We start from the raw sequence: 18,359 nt of genomic DNA on the forward strand, positions 1-18,359 counted from the left end.
GTTCTATAGCAGTTTGAGGAACTATGAGATTCTATCAACTTTCTTTCTGACTTGGGACAAAAACCTCTTTTTTGAAATAACTAATTCTCCCTCAGGTCCCAATGACCTTTTCTTAATGTATGTTGCCAGATCCCTGATATCGCTTCATTTGAACAACAACTCAGCTGGGCCTCAAGTAATACACCAGGGAGACTAGTAATAAAATGCTGCATCATGTGTCCGTCTCTTGTTATTTATAAGCAGTTAATTTTCATCGTCTTTAAAAAAATGCACTCCTAAAAAAAGCCAGAGATGTAAATGCCCTGTACATGTGTCTGGCAAATATCAAGTTAAAGAAAATGGTTTAATTTAATGAAAAAATATTTAGTCATTTCCTCAACTGAGTTTCTTTGATGAAGAATTGAATTATTCCTTAGACACCTTCTAGAAATAGAAAGACACTACCCTCCACAGTGACGCACTTGTAGTGTGAGAATAAACTCCCTTGATACATACACCTGTCATGGAAAATCCAATAAACAGACAAAAGGATGAACTACCTTCTAAAATGTTTGTCCGCTCCTAGAGTAATGGCTCAACGTTATTGCCTGCAAATTATAGAAAAGCGAGCAGAATTCAGACCTTGGGATCAATTTTTGCTGTTGTTAAAATCTCCAATTAAATAATTCACATTTTTCTGTTTAGTTTGATCTCTGATTAATGTTGAAGGAAATAGAACTTGAGTCCACTTTCTTCCCGCTCCTTCCCTCAGCTGTATTTGACAGTTCATTTTCTAGCATGTCATTTGCTCTAGTTCCAATTTAGCCTGTCATCTAAACAAAAACTACTGTTTATAGCCCACTCCTCCAACTGCAGTCTGCAAAAAGAGATTTCACTTTTTATTTTCAATGAAAAGCCAGAAATTCTTTATGCATGACCTGGAAAGAAGAAACAGTAATAATAAAATCAGGAACCAGTCTCTGCTTTCTCAGAGCCGATGACTGAAATTATCTGAGGTCAACTTGGCTCGGGTCTGCTTGTCTTAGGGAGAAAAGGGGGTGCAATGGTAGTAAGCAGGTAAAACTCAGAAGGAGCTTGACATCTAATCTCCTTCCTGTGAATCCCAGCCTTGATCATGAAAGACAGTCCATATCATTTAACAAAGGATCTATTGAATTTGCGCCACAGTGCCTACTAAATGCCTTAGAGCAGTAAGACTGATATTTGCAGAAACCATCTATTTTTCACCCTGGGAAGTGGGAATTTAGGGTTTTGTTACTGGGTGACAATAGCTGTAAAAATGAGATTTTTACAGAGATTAGGCTCATGCCACAATTTAAGTTTGGGCATAAAAACTCTGTGTCAGATTGTCCGCAGTTCATTTAGTGCTACTTACACACCAAAAATTAAACTTAGGTGTCTGGAGATTTGTACTGAAGAACGGCACCCTGCAACATGGGGATGATGTAAAGGACGGGAGGAGGATGGTTGGTCTCTGGCCACACTCAGGTTTTCCAGGATTGCACCTACTGCAGTGGCCATACGCTATCAGCACTGCTGTGCTTGGCACGAGCATCTGCAGCATCGTAACAGGGGGCTTTTTTACGCTGCGTATGTTGTTTCCACTGTGTTTGCTGCCTTCATCCGAACCAGACACTGTCTGGTTGTGTCTGTTTGAAGACAGATGGAAAACAAGTGGGAAATGACTGCTCCATCAGGTAAACACTTCAGTGACAGAGACAATAACCAAGCCCCAATCCAAACCCCAAGGGAACAGCTCTGACAGTACTTTGACATGGAGATCCAATTTCTACATTTCTGTCTGCGATTCTAATGACTTCATCACTGCAGTATCTCGACTTGACACACAACTTGGAAGGAAGCAGCTAACTCTCATTTCTGCTTTGAATCTCTTAAACTGAGATGAAGAAATTTGGCAGTTTGTTCTTGGTTATCACATCACTCTTGTAGGAAAAATTTTGCTTAAAAAAAGATCTGTTTCGCACTGGGTTTCTAAACACTAACCCATTCTGACCCTTCGTGATAAGGGGCTCTTGATGGAGGATCATTTTCCTACAGTCGCTGAAAGTTTCTATGCCGTCAGTTGCAGTGGTCCTATCTATCATAGCTGCCAAGGTAGTTCAGAAGCTCTCCAAGAGAGCTTGCCTCTTGCTCTCTGAAGTCTTTATATTACCATATATAAAATAAATCAACATCCATGTCCTGCCTCTACAATATTGTTTGCTGACTGCCTGCAAATTGATGTGAGAGATTCTGTATACGTGATGGAAGAACAAAATGAGAGCATCACGGACTCTTCTTCCTGCAACAATACAGAGATCAGCACTAAACATCTGTGCCTGATTCATTTCTGTTCTCTGCCCCTGCTCTGTTTCTGTCCATGGAGAACATGTTAACAGTTGGTTGGATGATCATCGTAAGGCAAAGTCCTGGCTTCAGTTCAGGGCCAGGCTGGCTCACGCCATTCTGAAATGCATACAATACTGCTGCTGTAACTAGATAAGGCTCCCAAGATCTCCATGAGTGATAGTAAAATTAGGATTAAATGAGAAAATGTATTACAAAGATGATAGCTGATCTGTGTAATAATGATTCATTTGTCTCCAAGAGCGTACAATAAGCACTAATTATGTTTGATTAAAATGGGTCTTTACAGCTACATTTTACAGCAAAGTTAGAGGGCTAGATAAGACATCAAAGGGCAATTAAATCCACCTTCCTTTCTATCTCCAAGTCATGTTCAAGCATACCTGGCCTCTTCATGGTAGATATTTCCCTAACCCGTCCATAAGAACTTTTTCAAATGATGGAGGACTGTACAATTTTCCTAGGACAGGCATGAAATTGTTCCCTGAAGAACTGAGCTTGAAACAATCACCAATCATCATAAGAGAAGGTGGTCTTGAGGAGTCTCACAGTCCAGAACTGACTTTGCTGAAAACCCTTCCAAGATGTAGAGCCTCATTTCTCTGTGATGAGTTACTGAGCTGCTCCACTAGCAAACACAGAAGAAGGAGAAACCCTCTCACTGCTCTAGTGTTCCTCATTACGTTAAAACGTATGTACCTGACCTGTATTTTGATTGCAAAGATGAGGACTATGGAGATATCACAGGAATACAGAAAATAAAAATAATGAAGAACCTGACTCTACTCTTCTCAATTTTTTATTTTCACTTAATGTTTTCATAAATGTAAAGTCTTTATATAGAATCTCATGATTAGTAAGAAGCAGATGAGGAAAGAGAATCTAGACATATGTAATATGTAATAGAATCCAGAACATATGTAATAGGACTAAAAGTCCTATTGGAACATAATGGAAAATCTCAAACTCCACTTTCACTGATCATCTCTTAACATGCTTATGGGTCATGCCAACTCTTCAATATGCAATTCAAATTAGATTCACAAGTTTTTCCAAAATAATTGATTCTGTGGGCCTTTCAAAGACCACCTGGGCACCACAAAATGTGCTTTCACAGAGGAATTAGTTTTACTGTAAAGCCCTGGGCAGTTGTTTGAGAATGGCTCACATTCATGCTGTTTTACCAGAATTTATAGTGAGAACTGCAGCAATGTGACTTGTTACACTAGCATTCATGAATGAATTCAGATATTAAATTCAAATATTAAAGAGACATAACAATACCATAACACAGGTCAGATAAAATTAAACTAGAAAATTCTAGAGGATGTGGCAAACAAGAGCTCTGATGCACTGGCAGATGTCCAGATCAAGAATGAAAAGTGTTTGCCTCCAGGTTTGTCTAAAAATAAGTCGATTTGAACAAATATGATGCTGAAAATGCGAGAAGGTTTAACCTGTTGCAAGTCTAAATTGAATACTTAGCTAATCTCTACTGCCAGCTTTATGAGCTGTAGCTGATCAAATAAAGTAAATCCTTGTTTACCATTCTGTGAATCATGTCCGATGTTTTATTTGAACCCTGTTACATTTGATCAAATGTTTGCTGTTCCAATTTTGAGTGCTGATTTTAAATTAATGACTCACCTCAAGAAAACATCAACCACTTGTAAGAGAAGCTGCAGTTTCCTGTTCTGGCTGGTTGACTTGTATACTCAAGGGTGTAAAATCACTCTTCTGAAAATCCATCTATGCCGTGCTTTTCTGTAGCCCCCATTGCAATATAGTGGAAGGGCCAGATCCTGTCCTATGGTCACTGAGGCCAACAGTGACAAGAAGGGGTCAACAAAACTATCCTGTTGGAAGATTTATGATTCCCCCACCATAAAGTAGCACAACCCGCTGTACAGCCTGCTGTACCAGCTCTACCAACACCCAGCCAGTCCCAGTAGCACCACGTGGTGTTTGGGAAAAGGGTGCGCCTGGAGTCTGGGAGCTCCTTGGAGCTACTGTCGGCAGATATGTGTAAGAGCAGACCCGGGGCTGCTCCAAATAATTCCAAGAGAGAAAAGGATTCCTGGAGGTTCCTGATATCAGAAAGAATAAAACTAGCATTTAGTCCAGCTTGCCCAACCCAGTGAGAGGGGACAAGTATTTAAATACGTAACATAAAAGCAGAAAGATGGAGGGACCTAGAGCATCAGATCGCTCCCCTCTGGAGCATCTCTTTCAAGCCTGGTCCTTCGGCTCTGGTTTCCTTTGCGATTGAAATATTACAGGAATTCTTTCATTTAAAGCTGCTCATTTTCACTCCAGTCCAGCTCCCACAATCAATGCATCATGTTTATTAGAGCTGAATGCGGAAATTATTCTGCAGAACACTACAAATAGCCAGACCATCAGGCAAAACAGAGACAAACAGAAAAAACTTGCAGTGCTGAAAGCATCTTTCTATTTCTTTCATTTGTGGGTATGTGAACAAATGTATGTATGTATGCAAGAGACATAGACACTCACTTAAAACACTCTATGGGTTCTCTATATTAGAGTTCACTTCATCTTTTTTCTAAGCATGGCAGTTTGTCTTCAAAAATCTATCTAAGAAAAATAATTTAAAAAAATAAATAAAATGCTGCTCCACTTACATTCCAGTCTATAGTAACAAAGAAAGGGTGACGTTTAATTTCTTCCACTCCATCGAATCCAGCACCTGACAAGAGAATGAAAGAATGAGAATAAAATCATGCTTAGAAGAATGCTGCATGACATCTCTTCTCCAGCCTTCCTCCCCGTCCCCTCTTTTCTACTGACAAAGCTGAAGTCCCCATCTAAACATTTCTTCTAGTCAAGAAACCCTGAACAGTGCAACTGCCATATCAGTATAAACAACCATAAATACAGACAATGGCACTTCATTAATGAACATCGGATGGCTGAGGGCTTTTTACTTTTCTCTAATTGAGGCTGGTGCTCTCTTCAGGCTTCAGATGAGACGTGGGATTTCAGCCGCAGCAGAGCGCACACACCAGCGAGGCCAGGAGAGGCCCCAAGATGTCCTAATACTACGGCAAGGCTCCTGCCGCTCCCCGCCGCCAGCAGCAGCTCTTCTATCTGCACCGACTCTCAAATCCTGTCTAATTACCCATTTTCCACAGATGGGGAAAGCTGCACTACAAATAAGTTCAGGCTCAAAACACCAAAAGGCTCCAAATGATTTGAAGTAAGCTGGGGTTTTAGGTTCCCCCTTTTCAAACACCGCCTTCAAATTTGTGAGTACTAAAATCATCACTCTCTGTGGTATGCTTCCTTCACTGACAATATTGTTAAATTTTTTGTTACATTACTCCAAAGGAAATTTAGGGAAACTCTTCTGAGATCTGGTAACGAATCTAATTCATTCATTACTTTTGCCTTTTGTCTTCACTGAAGATTGCCTTTTTTATTGCTTTAGTTGAATTTATTTGCTTCAGTGCCATTGCAAAAACCAACAGGTGCTCAGTAACAATTAAACAACTGTCAGAGATGATTTAGCATGCCATTTTTGGGGTTGATTTGTCTTCATTAATATCACCTTTCATTTTCCAGTAGGAGAAACAACATCTGGAAGCAAAGGCTTTGCATTGCAATTTTGGAATCTGTTTCTGAAAGGTACCCAGCACTTCTTTACAAGGATGCTGAGCATCCCTTATTCCCAAAAGGACTTGGGATTCATAAGCACCTTGCAAAAGGCATTCAGCACCTCAGAGGACTCAGCTTTTTATATGCATTATTTGTACTTTCTGAAGATCAACATTACAAGCAGCTTTAGAAAGGTCTTGTCAACTCAAGCTTTTGTAAAATGTGACATCTGCTCTCCCTGTGTACAAGACATTACCGATGTTTGCCAAAATGCACTGATCAGGAACGGCTTCCTACAGCCTGCTTAACATTCGCTGCTGAATGGATACAAAAAGCAAACACTCTGTGAACATAACATGCAGGATTGTCTGTCAGGCCTGCTGGATAATAACGCAAGAGGAATGTTCTTCTGATTACTTCCCCATCCCAGTAATCTTACAGTATAGACAAATGTAAGTGACACACATGAGGATAAACAATCCTAGCCCGCCATACAAAACTATGTGCTCGGAGGTGACCATCCCCCCTCAGGAGTGAGGTTTTTGGGTTGTGATGGACAGTCCTAGGGAAACACACATGAAATCAAATCTTAGAAAGAGAAAAAAGGACAAAAGGAACAAAAGGGGAACATCATCACATTGTCACTGTATAAGTCTGTTGTACACCTACAGCCTGAGTATGGAATGTAGTTGACACCCTCATCTATAAAAGGGTATATTTATTAAAGGTAGGAAAAATCAAAGAAGGGCAACAAGGAATGGTATAGAATGACTGACTTTTCAACCTGGAAACAGACGACTGAGGGGGGATATGATAGAGATCTAAAAAGTCATGATTCCTTGGAACAAGGGGATAGGGATTAACTCTTCCACATCTTTTCCAGTACAAGAATGTAAGTCATTAAACGATGCTAGCAGGAATCAGGTTCAGAACAATTTGGAGATGTTTCCTCAGGCAAAAGATAGTTGTGTAACAGGGAATTCCTTGGAAAAGATGATGTGGATGCAAAATATTTATATGGGTTCAGTGGGAGACCAGAAAAGCATGTTGAAATGAAATCTGTTGAAGATTACTTCATCGACAAACCACAAGAGGTTCAGGAAACCCCTTGCTTGAGCTTAACGCAGGTGTAGACTGGGAGAGAATTTGGGTGAAGTACCACATATGCTTACCCTATTTTTACTCTTCCCTAGGCAGTTGTCTATGGCCCCTGGGTACTGAACAAGAAAATACTAAGACTTAGATAGTGATAGTGACAAAAGACTACGTCTTCTTCAGCATGTTTTTTCAATGCACAGTCTAAAGTCTGCACTAGATACCCTTGGCAGATTCATTCCGATTTTAGCAATGCCAACAGAAACATGAAACCAACAGTTACTCTGAAGAGAATTACATTAAGCAACTCTTTAGAGAAGAAATGTCTGTGAGAAATGTCTTGTGTTCAGTGGTGGTGGCTGGAAGCTTTGTAATGTGCAGTAGTTGCTCTTTACTACGTAAGGATGAAACCCAAGTGCCAAACTGATTTTGAAGGACTGGGATAAATGCTACAGACATTGTAAGCTACTGGTAGCCTTCTCTATAGTGAGGATAACTGCTGATGCATTCCATCTTCTCTGCTCTGTCCCTTCCCTACTGTTCCCTTTTTCCTGCTTTTGTAGGCTTACAGATACCTCGTTGTGTGATGGGAATGACCCGCCTTTTTCAGAACATCCATTTGAAAGCCACACTTTTTGCTACTATTGGTGTTCTTTTTTCAAAAAAACCCCACAGAAATCAGAACCAAGGAAAAAGCCCACCCATAGCTACTTCTATCACTGGAGGACTGCAGTGTGCAGTAAGGAATGCAGCATGCAGTTGACACAGGCATTTGTTTGAAAAATCGGCATTTGCCACTTGGGGCCACCTCAGAGCTCTGGCACGGAGAGAATACGTTGTTAGGAGTGCCAGGGCGTGACTCCATCTCTGGTCAGCTTAATGTATTAAAGAGATTTAGGACAGTAATAGCCTAATGTTGCAAAGAGTGAAGGACTTCCAATTCCCTGATTTTACACCATGGAGAAGGTTCAGCGCTTCCTGCAGTTTTTATTCCCTGATCTTCCCTGCCATGAGACCTGCTGGTGTAGCCCATGGCTCCCTCTCGGGCCGTGTGCTGTGGCCGCAGGCATGTGGCCTGGTCCTCTCCTCAACTGGGGACAGCTCTGGGAGCCCAGAGGGGCAACCCTGACCCCGCTGCGGAAGCCCATGGGAGAGGTTAGGCACCGGTGCTTATGGTGGAATCTCTCTGGATTTGCTCAGCACGTTTCAGCCATTCACCTTCCATCTGCAAATCTACAATGGTACTGGAAAGAGATGTGCTTTCATGGAGAAAAGAGAAACACAGGAGTAACTGGAAAGTCCTGTTTCATGGGCATGGACGTTTCTTGGCATAGAGATGGGTATTTAGCAGACTGCTGAAGTGCAACACAGGATGGCACACCACATGACCGCAAACCTTTCACCTTCTTCTAGGTTTCTGGTTGTTTTTTTAACTTCGCTTTAACTTCAATTTAGTAATCAAATCTATCTGTAAAGAATAATCAGCACAATCAAACCTACTGCCTGCAAATATTCCTACATGCCATCTAGTCCCACGAGGGTCCGAGAAGACAAATAATGCTTTCAGATCAAATTGCCAGTTTAAACACATTATAGAGTGCAAGGATTTATATAAAAGCAGCCTCATGTTAATAAGTGAGAACTTGATTATCTAAGATTGTTTTATGCCTGTAATAAAAGTGTCTGCAAGCAATAACAGTAGCATGTTTTATTTGTAATTGGTTTTGATTGTGGAATCATTATAGACAGTGTGAGCCTTGAAACATATTAAGGGGAAAAGGGAGACCTATGAAATTTGAAAATTGGTTATTTGGATATTCAAAATGTTTCCAGATTTTTAGTTTCAGATAATAAAATTTTAGTGTCTCCACAGCTTCAGAATCTTTTTAGTGGGCTAGATTTTTTGAAATGCGTTCCTAACGTTTACAAGGAAGAGGTACAGTCACTCCGACAAAGGTGAAACTTGTTTTTTAAACTCATCGTCTTATAAAATTGAAAACCAAAGCTTTCTATGTGCCAAAGCAGAATGTATCTTCTCTGAAAACATGGGATTAAGGAAATAATAACTCTTTCTTTGGCTTTTACTCCGAATCTACTGGTGCATGCTTTTACTCTATACTTTGTTGGCCAAGCTTCTCAATTATAAGGACTCTGGAAACTTTATACTGCTCAGCAGTGTAGGGAGTTCCTGAAATGCTCTTTACATTCATTTACCTCTCTGAGTAAATCCAGACCTTAGGGCAAGTAAGAATTAGTCCCTTGCCTAAGTTCCTGGCAATGTAATGAACTAACACCTTCATTGTACAATTTGCTTTCCGAGGTGCTATGGTGGTGCAGACAGAAGCTTACTCCTTGTTTGCCTGGATATTCCAGTTAGTTTCTTTTAAGAATTTAAAATTATGCTTGTCCATAATCTGAAATTTGTTGTACTTAATCAGAGCAATAGTACCAAAGCAGTGCTATGCAGACTATTTGTACAGCAGAGCGTATAGGCTCAGAAAAGAACAGACAGCGCCCATAACAAGGGATGCCAAAGGAAGGAAGACTTTCCATTCCTTAAAAATTTGTTCTACAGCATTAATACGGGCACCAGACTTAAAAATAGAATCAGGTAAACTGGATTACTAAATTCCTTCTCTGCCTTGTCTGAGTACCTCCCTTCAACTCTAATATTTTTTTTCCATTAATGATCCAAAGCTTCAAAACAAAGTTTCAAAGGAAAATTTTAGAATATAGCATCAATCTTTACTTCTATTTGTTAAGGTATCAAAATCAAATGGCAAAAAGCAAGATGGTAATCAGAATAAAATTATTTTTGAAGCTCAGCATCTTTCATCTTGCCAACGTTAAAAACACTTTGGAACTAAATACAAATGCTTTCCAAATTTGCAAACTTCTGGAACAATGGCTGAAAACAAGTGTTTGATCCATAATATGGTTCATTTATTTTAGCACGCTTCATTAATTTTCCAAAGATTTTTTCAAAACAGGATGTCTAAGCCTACTTTTAACTTCAGGCTGTTATTCCTTTCCCAGAAAAAGCTAAAATCCACAAAGTTGAAGCAGTCCTTTTATCTACTGACTTCTGTTCAGTATTTAGGCCAACCATTTAAGTATTCCTTCTTTCATTACCAACAAGTCTGTTTTCATCGTCCTTTGTGCTGATTCTCAATCAGTTAAAACAGAGAGAGCCTTCAGAAGCTTTCCACCGCTATCGCTGAAATGTTAAGATCTATTTTTCTCTTACTCTTTTAGATTTTATTTCCTTGGATGTTTGTGCTATAAATAATATCTTCCCTTCTCCCAGCCTTCCCAGTATTTCAATAAACCTCAGGTTTAAAACCTTGGCCCTTAGCAATTCGCCATTATTAAAAGGGAGACGATATGGGGGCTAGAACTATCATGGCTAACTAAGCAACTTTGCTTATTTTAGTGAGTAGCTTTTGATTTAAGGATCAGTATCCAGAAACTCCCACTGACTTCACTGGAGCCCCATTTTGGATGGATAGCAGCTTGTGGGAAGCCACAAAACGAGCAGAGCAGAACAAAACCAAGAGATGGAGACAGGGAGGAAACAGCAGAAAGGAACAGAGGGGTGGAGTGGGGAAAAGTTTGTATTTGCTGCAGCATCTTATTTTTCTGAACGCAGATCAAACCTAGAAATCCCAAGACTCTAATTTTCTCTAATGTCAAGCAAATTGCTTGAGAGCAATTGAAACTTGCTGAGAAAATGTGTTTTTGCACTATCATCTCTACAGCATATCAGACTACAAGAGCTACCATTTAGGTCAAGAGCTAAAATCTATGGGAGGGCATTCCCTCCGGGGGCCGTGCGGGTGTCCCCCCTGGGAGGACCACAGCAGCGTGCTGAGGGACTGGTTCCCCATTCACGCCCAGCCCTGCGGGAGGGCGGGTTGTCCCCTGGTCCCTGTGTGGAACAAGGGCTCTCGGCTCCTGCTCTCCCCAGCGGTCGCAGCGAGAGGCAGCCTGCTCCATACTGTCCTTGTCCGCAGGAGCCAGGCTTTCTCGGAAAACAGCTGAGCCACCACGTCTGACCTCTGCATGAGGTGGGGGCTCCGGCTGAGTTGCTGCAGCCAGGCAGAACACATCCATTCACCTGAAACGTGAGTCTGATGGTGCTCAGTATAAAACAGAGGGCTGGAGCAGTCCACACACCGCCCAACCTGAAGCAAGGGACAGAGCTACCAGAGCAGGTCAAGCAGAAGCTCAAAGGCACAGAGCAGAGCAACCACCTTCCACACATGTGTGTGGACACCCACGCGTGCCTATTAGAAAGTGCAGGAGCCATCGATCAGGCAGATGATGATGGAAGTGGGCTGTCAAGCATTTCGCGCTCTGCCACCCGTCTGGCCGCTAACGCTGTGACTGCTACACAGAGGACCAAGAGCACTGTGCAGCAGACCTTCAGCAGCACCACCTCCAGCATTTGAGAAGTGAGTGTGGGTACTGCAAGAAAGAATGAGAGGAACCTCTCATGCACCTCTTGCTTTTTCAACTTCTCAGAACAAGACATTTAGTAAACTACTTTTTTGCTTCTAACTTTATGTCTCCAATGTGAAATAATCTTACAACCGTAAACGGTTGTAAGAGAGAACAGCAAATTGCTTCTCACAAGTCTCAATATTTAACCAGTCTATGCCATTCTCTAAAAGACAAGCCATTTATTAGCTGCCAAAACTCCCATGGATGGCAATGAGAGTCAACCACAAATTTAAATATGACCCATCAGCTCTCTTCTTGTGATACAGTTTACAGAACTGAAGGATTAAATTCCTGCTCCTAAGGTCAATTCCTGCTCCAAAGGTTACAAAAACCCGACCCAACAGAGGTACAAAGGAAAGGTTTGTAGCTTTCCTTTAGAAGCAAATTATTTCCCTATGAGAGCTGTGGGGAAAAAAGAAACCTCCAAAATTTTTCACAGAACTAGATATGATTTTAAAATGAAAAACAATATAGTGCTATTATCTTCATATCATTCACTTGATATGACTGTTCTTATTTTTCCACAGAAAAACCGAAGACCAAATTTGCAATGAAAATTGTGCACCAGGCATTGCCCATGACCTCACCAAATGCAATGAATTTCTTCATAAAACTCCCAAACAAAGGTACAGATGGCATAAGATACATGGTCCAATACATCCGTCTAGTTTATCGTGATTTAAATGGGTTTATTAACAAAGAGTGAAAACATATTAGCAAGAATGGAGATAATACATTTAGGGTAATAAAGAAGAAAGCCTACTGTGAAAATGTTCCCAGCAAACAGAACGAGACAGCATCGAAACATATTTGAGAATGGGAGAGACAAATTCTTCTCCCTTTTGCTCCTCAGATTTGCAGCTAAATTATACAGAATTAAAAAGATACCTGTTTCTTAGTTCCCTATATTATCATATGCAGCAGTTATCTTAAACCCTTCATAAGTGCTAGTGGTTTACTCTCCCTATTCACCAAAAAAATAAAAAACAAGCTAATACCATGTTTTAGATTCCAATGGTTTGCCTGTGCTCTTTGCAAATTTATCTAGTAACACTCAAGGTTCACTACGTTCTGGGAAGGAATGCAAAATGCTGCATAATGAAGAGGATAACTATAAAGGAAAATGCACTGAGAGAAATGATCACCACCTGACAAGGCAGAGCGCACATAACAAATGCCCCGATCGAATGCGTGCGCGTACCTAATCTGTTGGACGGGTTCCTTTTGAAGAGGGCTCGCAGCAGGCTCTGGGCTTCTATGCTCAAGAACTGCGGCATTCCCAGCTTGGCTCTGAAAGAACACAACACTTGAAAAGAAAATAGATTTTTCACAAACTTTCTCCATCCCACTGTGGTTTAAAAAGTGGAATTGTAGTAGTCAGGATGGGCAGACGCATGAATTTGGTGACCAAAAGCTACCTAAGCATAATGAAACATAGAGTGAGGACCTGATCTTGTTCTGTTGAAGCTAAAGAAGGTTTTACCACTGGCTTCACTAGAAGCAGAGTAGATCTAATGAATCTCGTAACATCTTTTGCAACTTAAATAGGTCATTTTCCTACAAAAATTTTTTCACTTTTTTAGCTTGCTGGAATAAATTTGGGGATCAAGAGGAATTTAAACAAACAAACAAAACTTCATGAAAATAATTATACTAAACCACATATTGATAAAAGAGAATAAAACTTTTCCCCTGGCAATTCACTGCTATAGAGAAAAGATGTAATATTGAGCAAAGACAAGCTTCAAACACTTATGTCTGCACTTAACATTAAATGAACGGGAAATCTGCAAAGGAAAAGATTTGAAACTTGGCAACAACAAAACATAAGTTGTCCTGCAAAAATTTGGATGTTCTTACTTTTGTGTGGATAATGACATTCTTTATTACAGAAAGTAAGATACATTTCTTCTGTAAGGCCCTCTCAGTAATTCACTTCCTACTATTTATTCTGAAGGCAATTTTAGAGCCACATGCACGCATCAGCTGTGCACGCCTTACCAAATTCATGCCTTACATAGCTTTGAAAAACGCATTATGCATATTATTATTCTCTACCTTTCATATACTTAGGAATTATAAGCTGCCCGTTGGGTACAGTTAACTCATAGTTAGAGGAACGAAAGCAGTTTCAGTACTCACTTGAGAATGAGTGCCATTGTCTCCTTTCTGTCTTTTCCCTGAAAGGGTAACGATCCCGTCAGCATCTCAAACTGTGGAGTAACAACAAAATGGTAAATCAAATGAGCGTTGAGTCAGTCTGTATAGCTGACAGACACCGCATTCACTTTCTATTTCCAACACGACCGAAAACTTGAGGAAAAGAAATTGTCCAACAAGCGGTTGGACAGAAAAGAATGACACAGCAGCTCTGGATTATGCAGAACATGAAGGACCAACATGACCGTTTCGTTCAAGAGTCTTGTTACAAACTGTTTATACTGATACTTGGGGTCAAGTTTTGGTATGTTTGGGAAGAAGTGTCATATATGCTGTTTCCTCCAGCACCCGTTTTATGGCCAGTGCTGGAGATGAGATATTTGGCTGGAGGGACCCTTAGTCTGAATGAGTCTTAGGTGTTTGGCGTGCACTGTGGTGCAAGGAAAATGGATTCAACATGCCACTCTCCATCTTTTTAGCTTGAGTTGAACCACCTTTTCGATTGTATATTTGCACCACTTAAAGAAGCCACTGCTATACTTTGCAGGAGAAACATGCGCAAACCCCACATTCTCAAGGCATTTGAGTGTGCTTTTTTCTCTCCCGCTTTGGTTCCTCTGGCTGTATTACGTGATGAATTTTGCAAGTGTCACATTTAACTGAACCCAAATCTCAAAGCAAAACTCAGCAATCATCATCAATTATTTGCCTAACCCACACATGAAAACATCAATCAGTTATGGTTCCTTTGAAACAGATTAGTGCTTTCAGTACATTTGACAGGAATTTCACGTTTCTAAAAATAAATAATAAAAAAACCCAAACCCAAACCAGCCAAAGAAGCTCGCCTAATATGGATTCAATACCAGGTCTTTCATGCAGCTCTTGCCACAGTGTTTCATGGGGGTATGAGTGGCAACTGGTTCCTCTGACTAAGGATGATGAAGGTTATGCATCACCAAACACAGAAGCACCAAGAACATAATACAGCCCGGGCACAAAGGAGGACAATGCCCATTGAGGCTAAGGAGAACTGTTACTTGCTTATGTCTGTGACTCAGGCTTTGGATCTCTTCTACTATAATAAGTACCTACTAATTAATATTCATTGCTATAATTAAATACCTGTTAAGGCAGGACAGATTCTGCAACCCTTATGTAGTTTTTGTACCTTATCACACAAGTAGCTTCACTGCTCTTAGGAAGCACATTTGTGCAAAAAAGGATCCTTTCGTTACCAAAACCTGTGTCAGACTGCCTACAGCCTGAGTCTTCCCTTTTCCCAGACTAAATATAGCCATACCATAAGAAAAGTACAAGAAAGAATAAGAAAACTGTAACTGTGAAACTGTTATGCTGGTTTTGGGAGGAGGGCAGAGGAGAGGTTTAGAAGCCAGATAGCTAATTGACTATAATTAATTGAAGGATTAATCTGCATTAGTAACATATTACCTCAATGCAATAAAAAACATAGTAGAAACAAGGAAAAAACACTTTTAAAAAGTGTGTATGGCTGACAAATATAAACAAGATTTGGAAAACACAAATGTGTTAACTCCTGCTTGGTCTAGGAGAGTCAAGAGAAGAGCTGCCTGGTAGAGCTGAAGGAAAGCAGCTTGTCTTGTGAAGAGAAACATGATGGGGGAGAATTTTTAAAACTGCCTAAATGACAGTGGAGCTCAGACACCATTTTCAAAGTAATTCTGACCTATTAGAGCCTTAGTCCTGATAAAAGTGTTCAGATATACTGGGGATGAAGGGCAGAGAACATTGCTTCCCAGGGCAGCAGCAGAAGTGGCACATACTGTGCCAAACCCTCCTCACGATTTCTAAAGAGTTTATGTTCAGGGAAAGTACCTAATGTTCACTTACACTTGCTGGTGTTACTTTGTTGTTATAATAAATCCAATTTAACAGCACTAACAATGACTGCTGCAGCTCATTTATTTTGGCAGAAATGGGCTTGACACTGCTGATGCAGATGATACAGATATAAGCAACTGCTTGGTCAGTGACTACATGGGAAGAAGACAACTGTAGCTCCCACCCACCACGATATCACAGAAAGATCTGCAAATGCACCGTGGGTGCAAGGGGCCAAGAAACTTGAAGTCAAGAAATTCAGTGTAGTGTCCAAGAGGGGAGGAAGGAAGGAAAAAAGAAATTTAAGTTGCAGGAGGCAGCAGGGGAAATGACTGTCCTGGAGGCTGCAGGGAATATTTACTGCACTGCACTAATGGCTAGCACTTTGTTACCACATGTCTCCAATTATGCAGGTCTAATGTTGAGATTAATTCAGATTCAGAAGAAATGCACTTAACATCAATATTTAAAGTGAAAGGCAGCTACAATTTGTTAAATGTACCAGAGCTTTTTACTTCAATGAACTCAACTGAGCAGCTGCTGGAAGAAAGCACCGGTTTCTCAATTGCAGTCCTGATTACATCTGTTACATCTGAACCTGAAGGTTAAAAATGAAATACGACTGAAAAAAAAAAAGAAATAGTTCATCTCACCAGTGAAAGCTACCGCTTTACCACACAACAACCTATTTTCCTGCTTATTTTTTCAAAAAATCAAGAATCTTGCTAAACCTAAACATGCAAACAGAAGTGAGCGCTTGCTGCTAACATCCTTCCACATAAATACAGAGCTGTATGGGTCACAGCAGGTTGACAAGGAGCTGAGCCTTGGTGTAACGAAACTCTCTAGTATTTTTGGCTATTAAAGCAGACCCTATAGTTTTCCTAGGAGACTTAGTTTTCACTCTCCGCACTTCCCCATCTGTATAAATCACCTGTTTGCTCCTTGCCTCCCAGTGATTTGCTTCTTGGTTATTCTGGAGGGCCACCTCTGTTAGCCAATACTTCAGAAGGCTTTGCCTCCCTTCAACCTTGACTTCCTTTCTGTACCAGTATTCAGTAAGAAAGGCAAATATTCCCCAGTTCAGCTGCCTATTAAGAGAACCACAGAATTAAAGTTCGGTGGGAAGGGGCCTCTGGAGTCGCCTAATCCAGCTCCTGCGTAGGTCTCGACCTACTCTGCAGTGCTTCCTTTCTCTAGTTTTCGGGGCAATCCCCAATTTCAGTAGGCAAAACACCTGCACTGGAGACTCCAGAAGGTACACATGTGGGAAGACCTTGGGAAAGAGGGACACATTTCCTGAGGGAATGGATTCAAGAAATGAACCTGGTAGGTCATTGAGGAAGATAATGAATGAGAAAAAATCCACGGCCTGGGGTAATTGCCAGATGAATCTTCCTAGCAGATAGAAGGAGAGCAGATTGTGCCAATTACTTCAGCCCAAGTCTGCTGAAGTATTGTGAGCCTAGGACAAAATTCAGGGTTACAAAGAAGCTTAATACCACTCAGTTTGGGAGAGCAGAGAGAGACACTCTTGTCAGGACAGCCGGCTTCCCCTCTCAACACTTCCAGTCATTTTCCAGGTAGCTGGGAGCAGGTCAGCCACTCAGTTCTACCATTTGTAAAATGCATTAAATATTTTTCATTATTAGCCAGGTGTGAAGCATGATGAGTTAGTGTTTGCAAAGGGTTTGAATACTTTCACATAGCAGCTAGCATAAACAGTCAAAATACTGTTCATGAAGACCATCCCTTGCACTGGGAATAAAACAAGTGTTTTGATGGGATTTTGTAAAAGAAGATCGTATTGCTTTGATGTCTCGTATTGATTTTTCCAATGCCACTGTACAGTTACTACAAAATTACTACAGAGCTGACTACTTTGTCTGGATACCAAAAGGATATTTTATTTTCCTGTGAAGACTTCACTATTTACACATTCACTACATTGCTGACAAATGTAAACATATTTCTTTTTATTTGGGACTGCCTACAGAGTCATCACACCCCTGCTTTCTCTAATTATATTCCCCTCTCTGCTCACATGACTCTCAAAGGTGTACACTGTTTTTTTCCTGAAACAGATACAACGTCCATGAGGTCTGTGGCCTTGTAAATCAGCTGGTACGAAGAACTACAAAACCACTGCTTTGAGAGGCCTTCCAAGAGACTTGTGCATGTTATATCGTGCAGACCAGTTTATCTGGGCTTCAGAAATGGCAGTGTGGGCATCAAGGCTCTTGCAGCGCAGCTGAAAATGTGTTAGTCATATACACTACTTTTTAACAATGTAAGTCAACTTCTTGTCAATGCAGATCTCTTGATGCAAACCTTTTGTAGAATATGTCTCATCCAAAATCTCTAATGCAATGAGTAAGATGCAGAAAGGCAGAAAACGAAATCCATCCGGTCACGATAAACCACATAAATTCACCAGCACAAACTTTTAACTGGGTCCCAGCAGCCATCATCACACACTAAATGAGAGGCAGGTACTGTCATCTGGAATGCTTGGAAAGGGTGAATTTCAAGATGTGTGTAACTATACCCGTTGACACATACTAAGCTACCATAAAACAATTCAAACAAACTGAGCATCAAACGAACAGAGCAGATAACAGTTTTGGTTTTGTAGTCTGTGTCAAAGACTTAGCTGGTGGTAAATGAAGTTCTACTGTTGTTGATAGTAAAACTACCACTGAGTAATCATTAATAACATAATTAATAACATAATTAATAATTAATTAGTAAGA

At 40.6% G+C, this 18,359-nt stretch overlaps 1 protein-coding gene across 1 annotated transcript in view; it reads right to left on the bottom strand.

The window, feature by feature from the left end:
• The window catches only part of LOC104083381 (ribosomal protein S6 kinase alpha-2), a 69,147-nt gene that overhangs the window by 34,928 nt on the left and 15,860 nt on the right, over positions 1 to 18,359 (bottom strand). The window contains exons 6-8 of the mRNA XM_009586851.1: positions 13,726 to 13,796; positions 12,785 to 12,873; positions 5,013 to 5,077 (exon numbers count right to left, since the gene is read on the bottom strand). Coding sequence (XP_009585146.1) covers positions 5,013 to 5,077; positions 12,785 to 12,873; positions 13,726 to 13,796 — 225 coding nt within the window. The remainder of the gene's footprint in view (positions 1 to 5,012; positions 5,078 to 12,784; positions 12,874 to 13,725; positions 13,797 to 18,359) is intronic.

This window comes from Fulmarus glacialis, unplaced genomic scaffold (genome assembly GCF_000690835.1).
Source record: "Fulmarus glacialis isolate BGI_N327 unplaced genomic scaffold, ASM69083v1 scaffold1121, whole genome shotgun sequence".
Lineage (NCBI taxonomy): Eukaryota > Metazoa > Chordata > Aves > Procellariiformes > Procellariidae > Fulmarus > Fulmarus glacialis.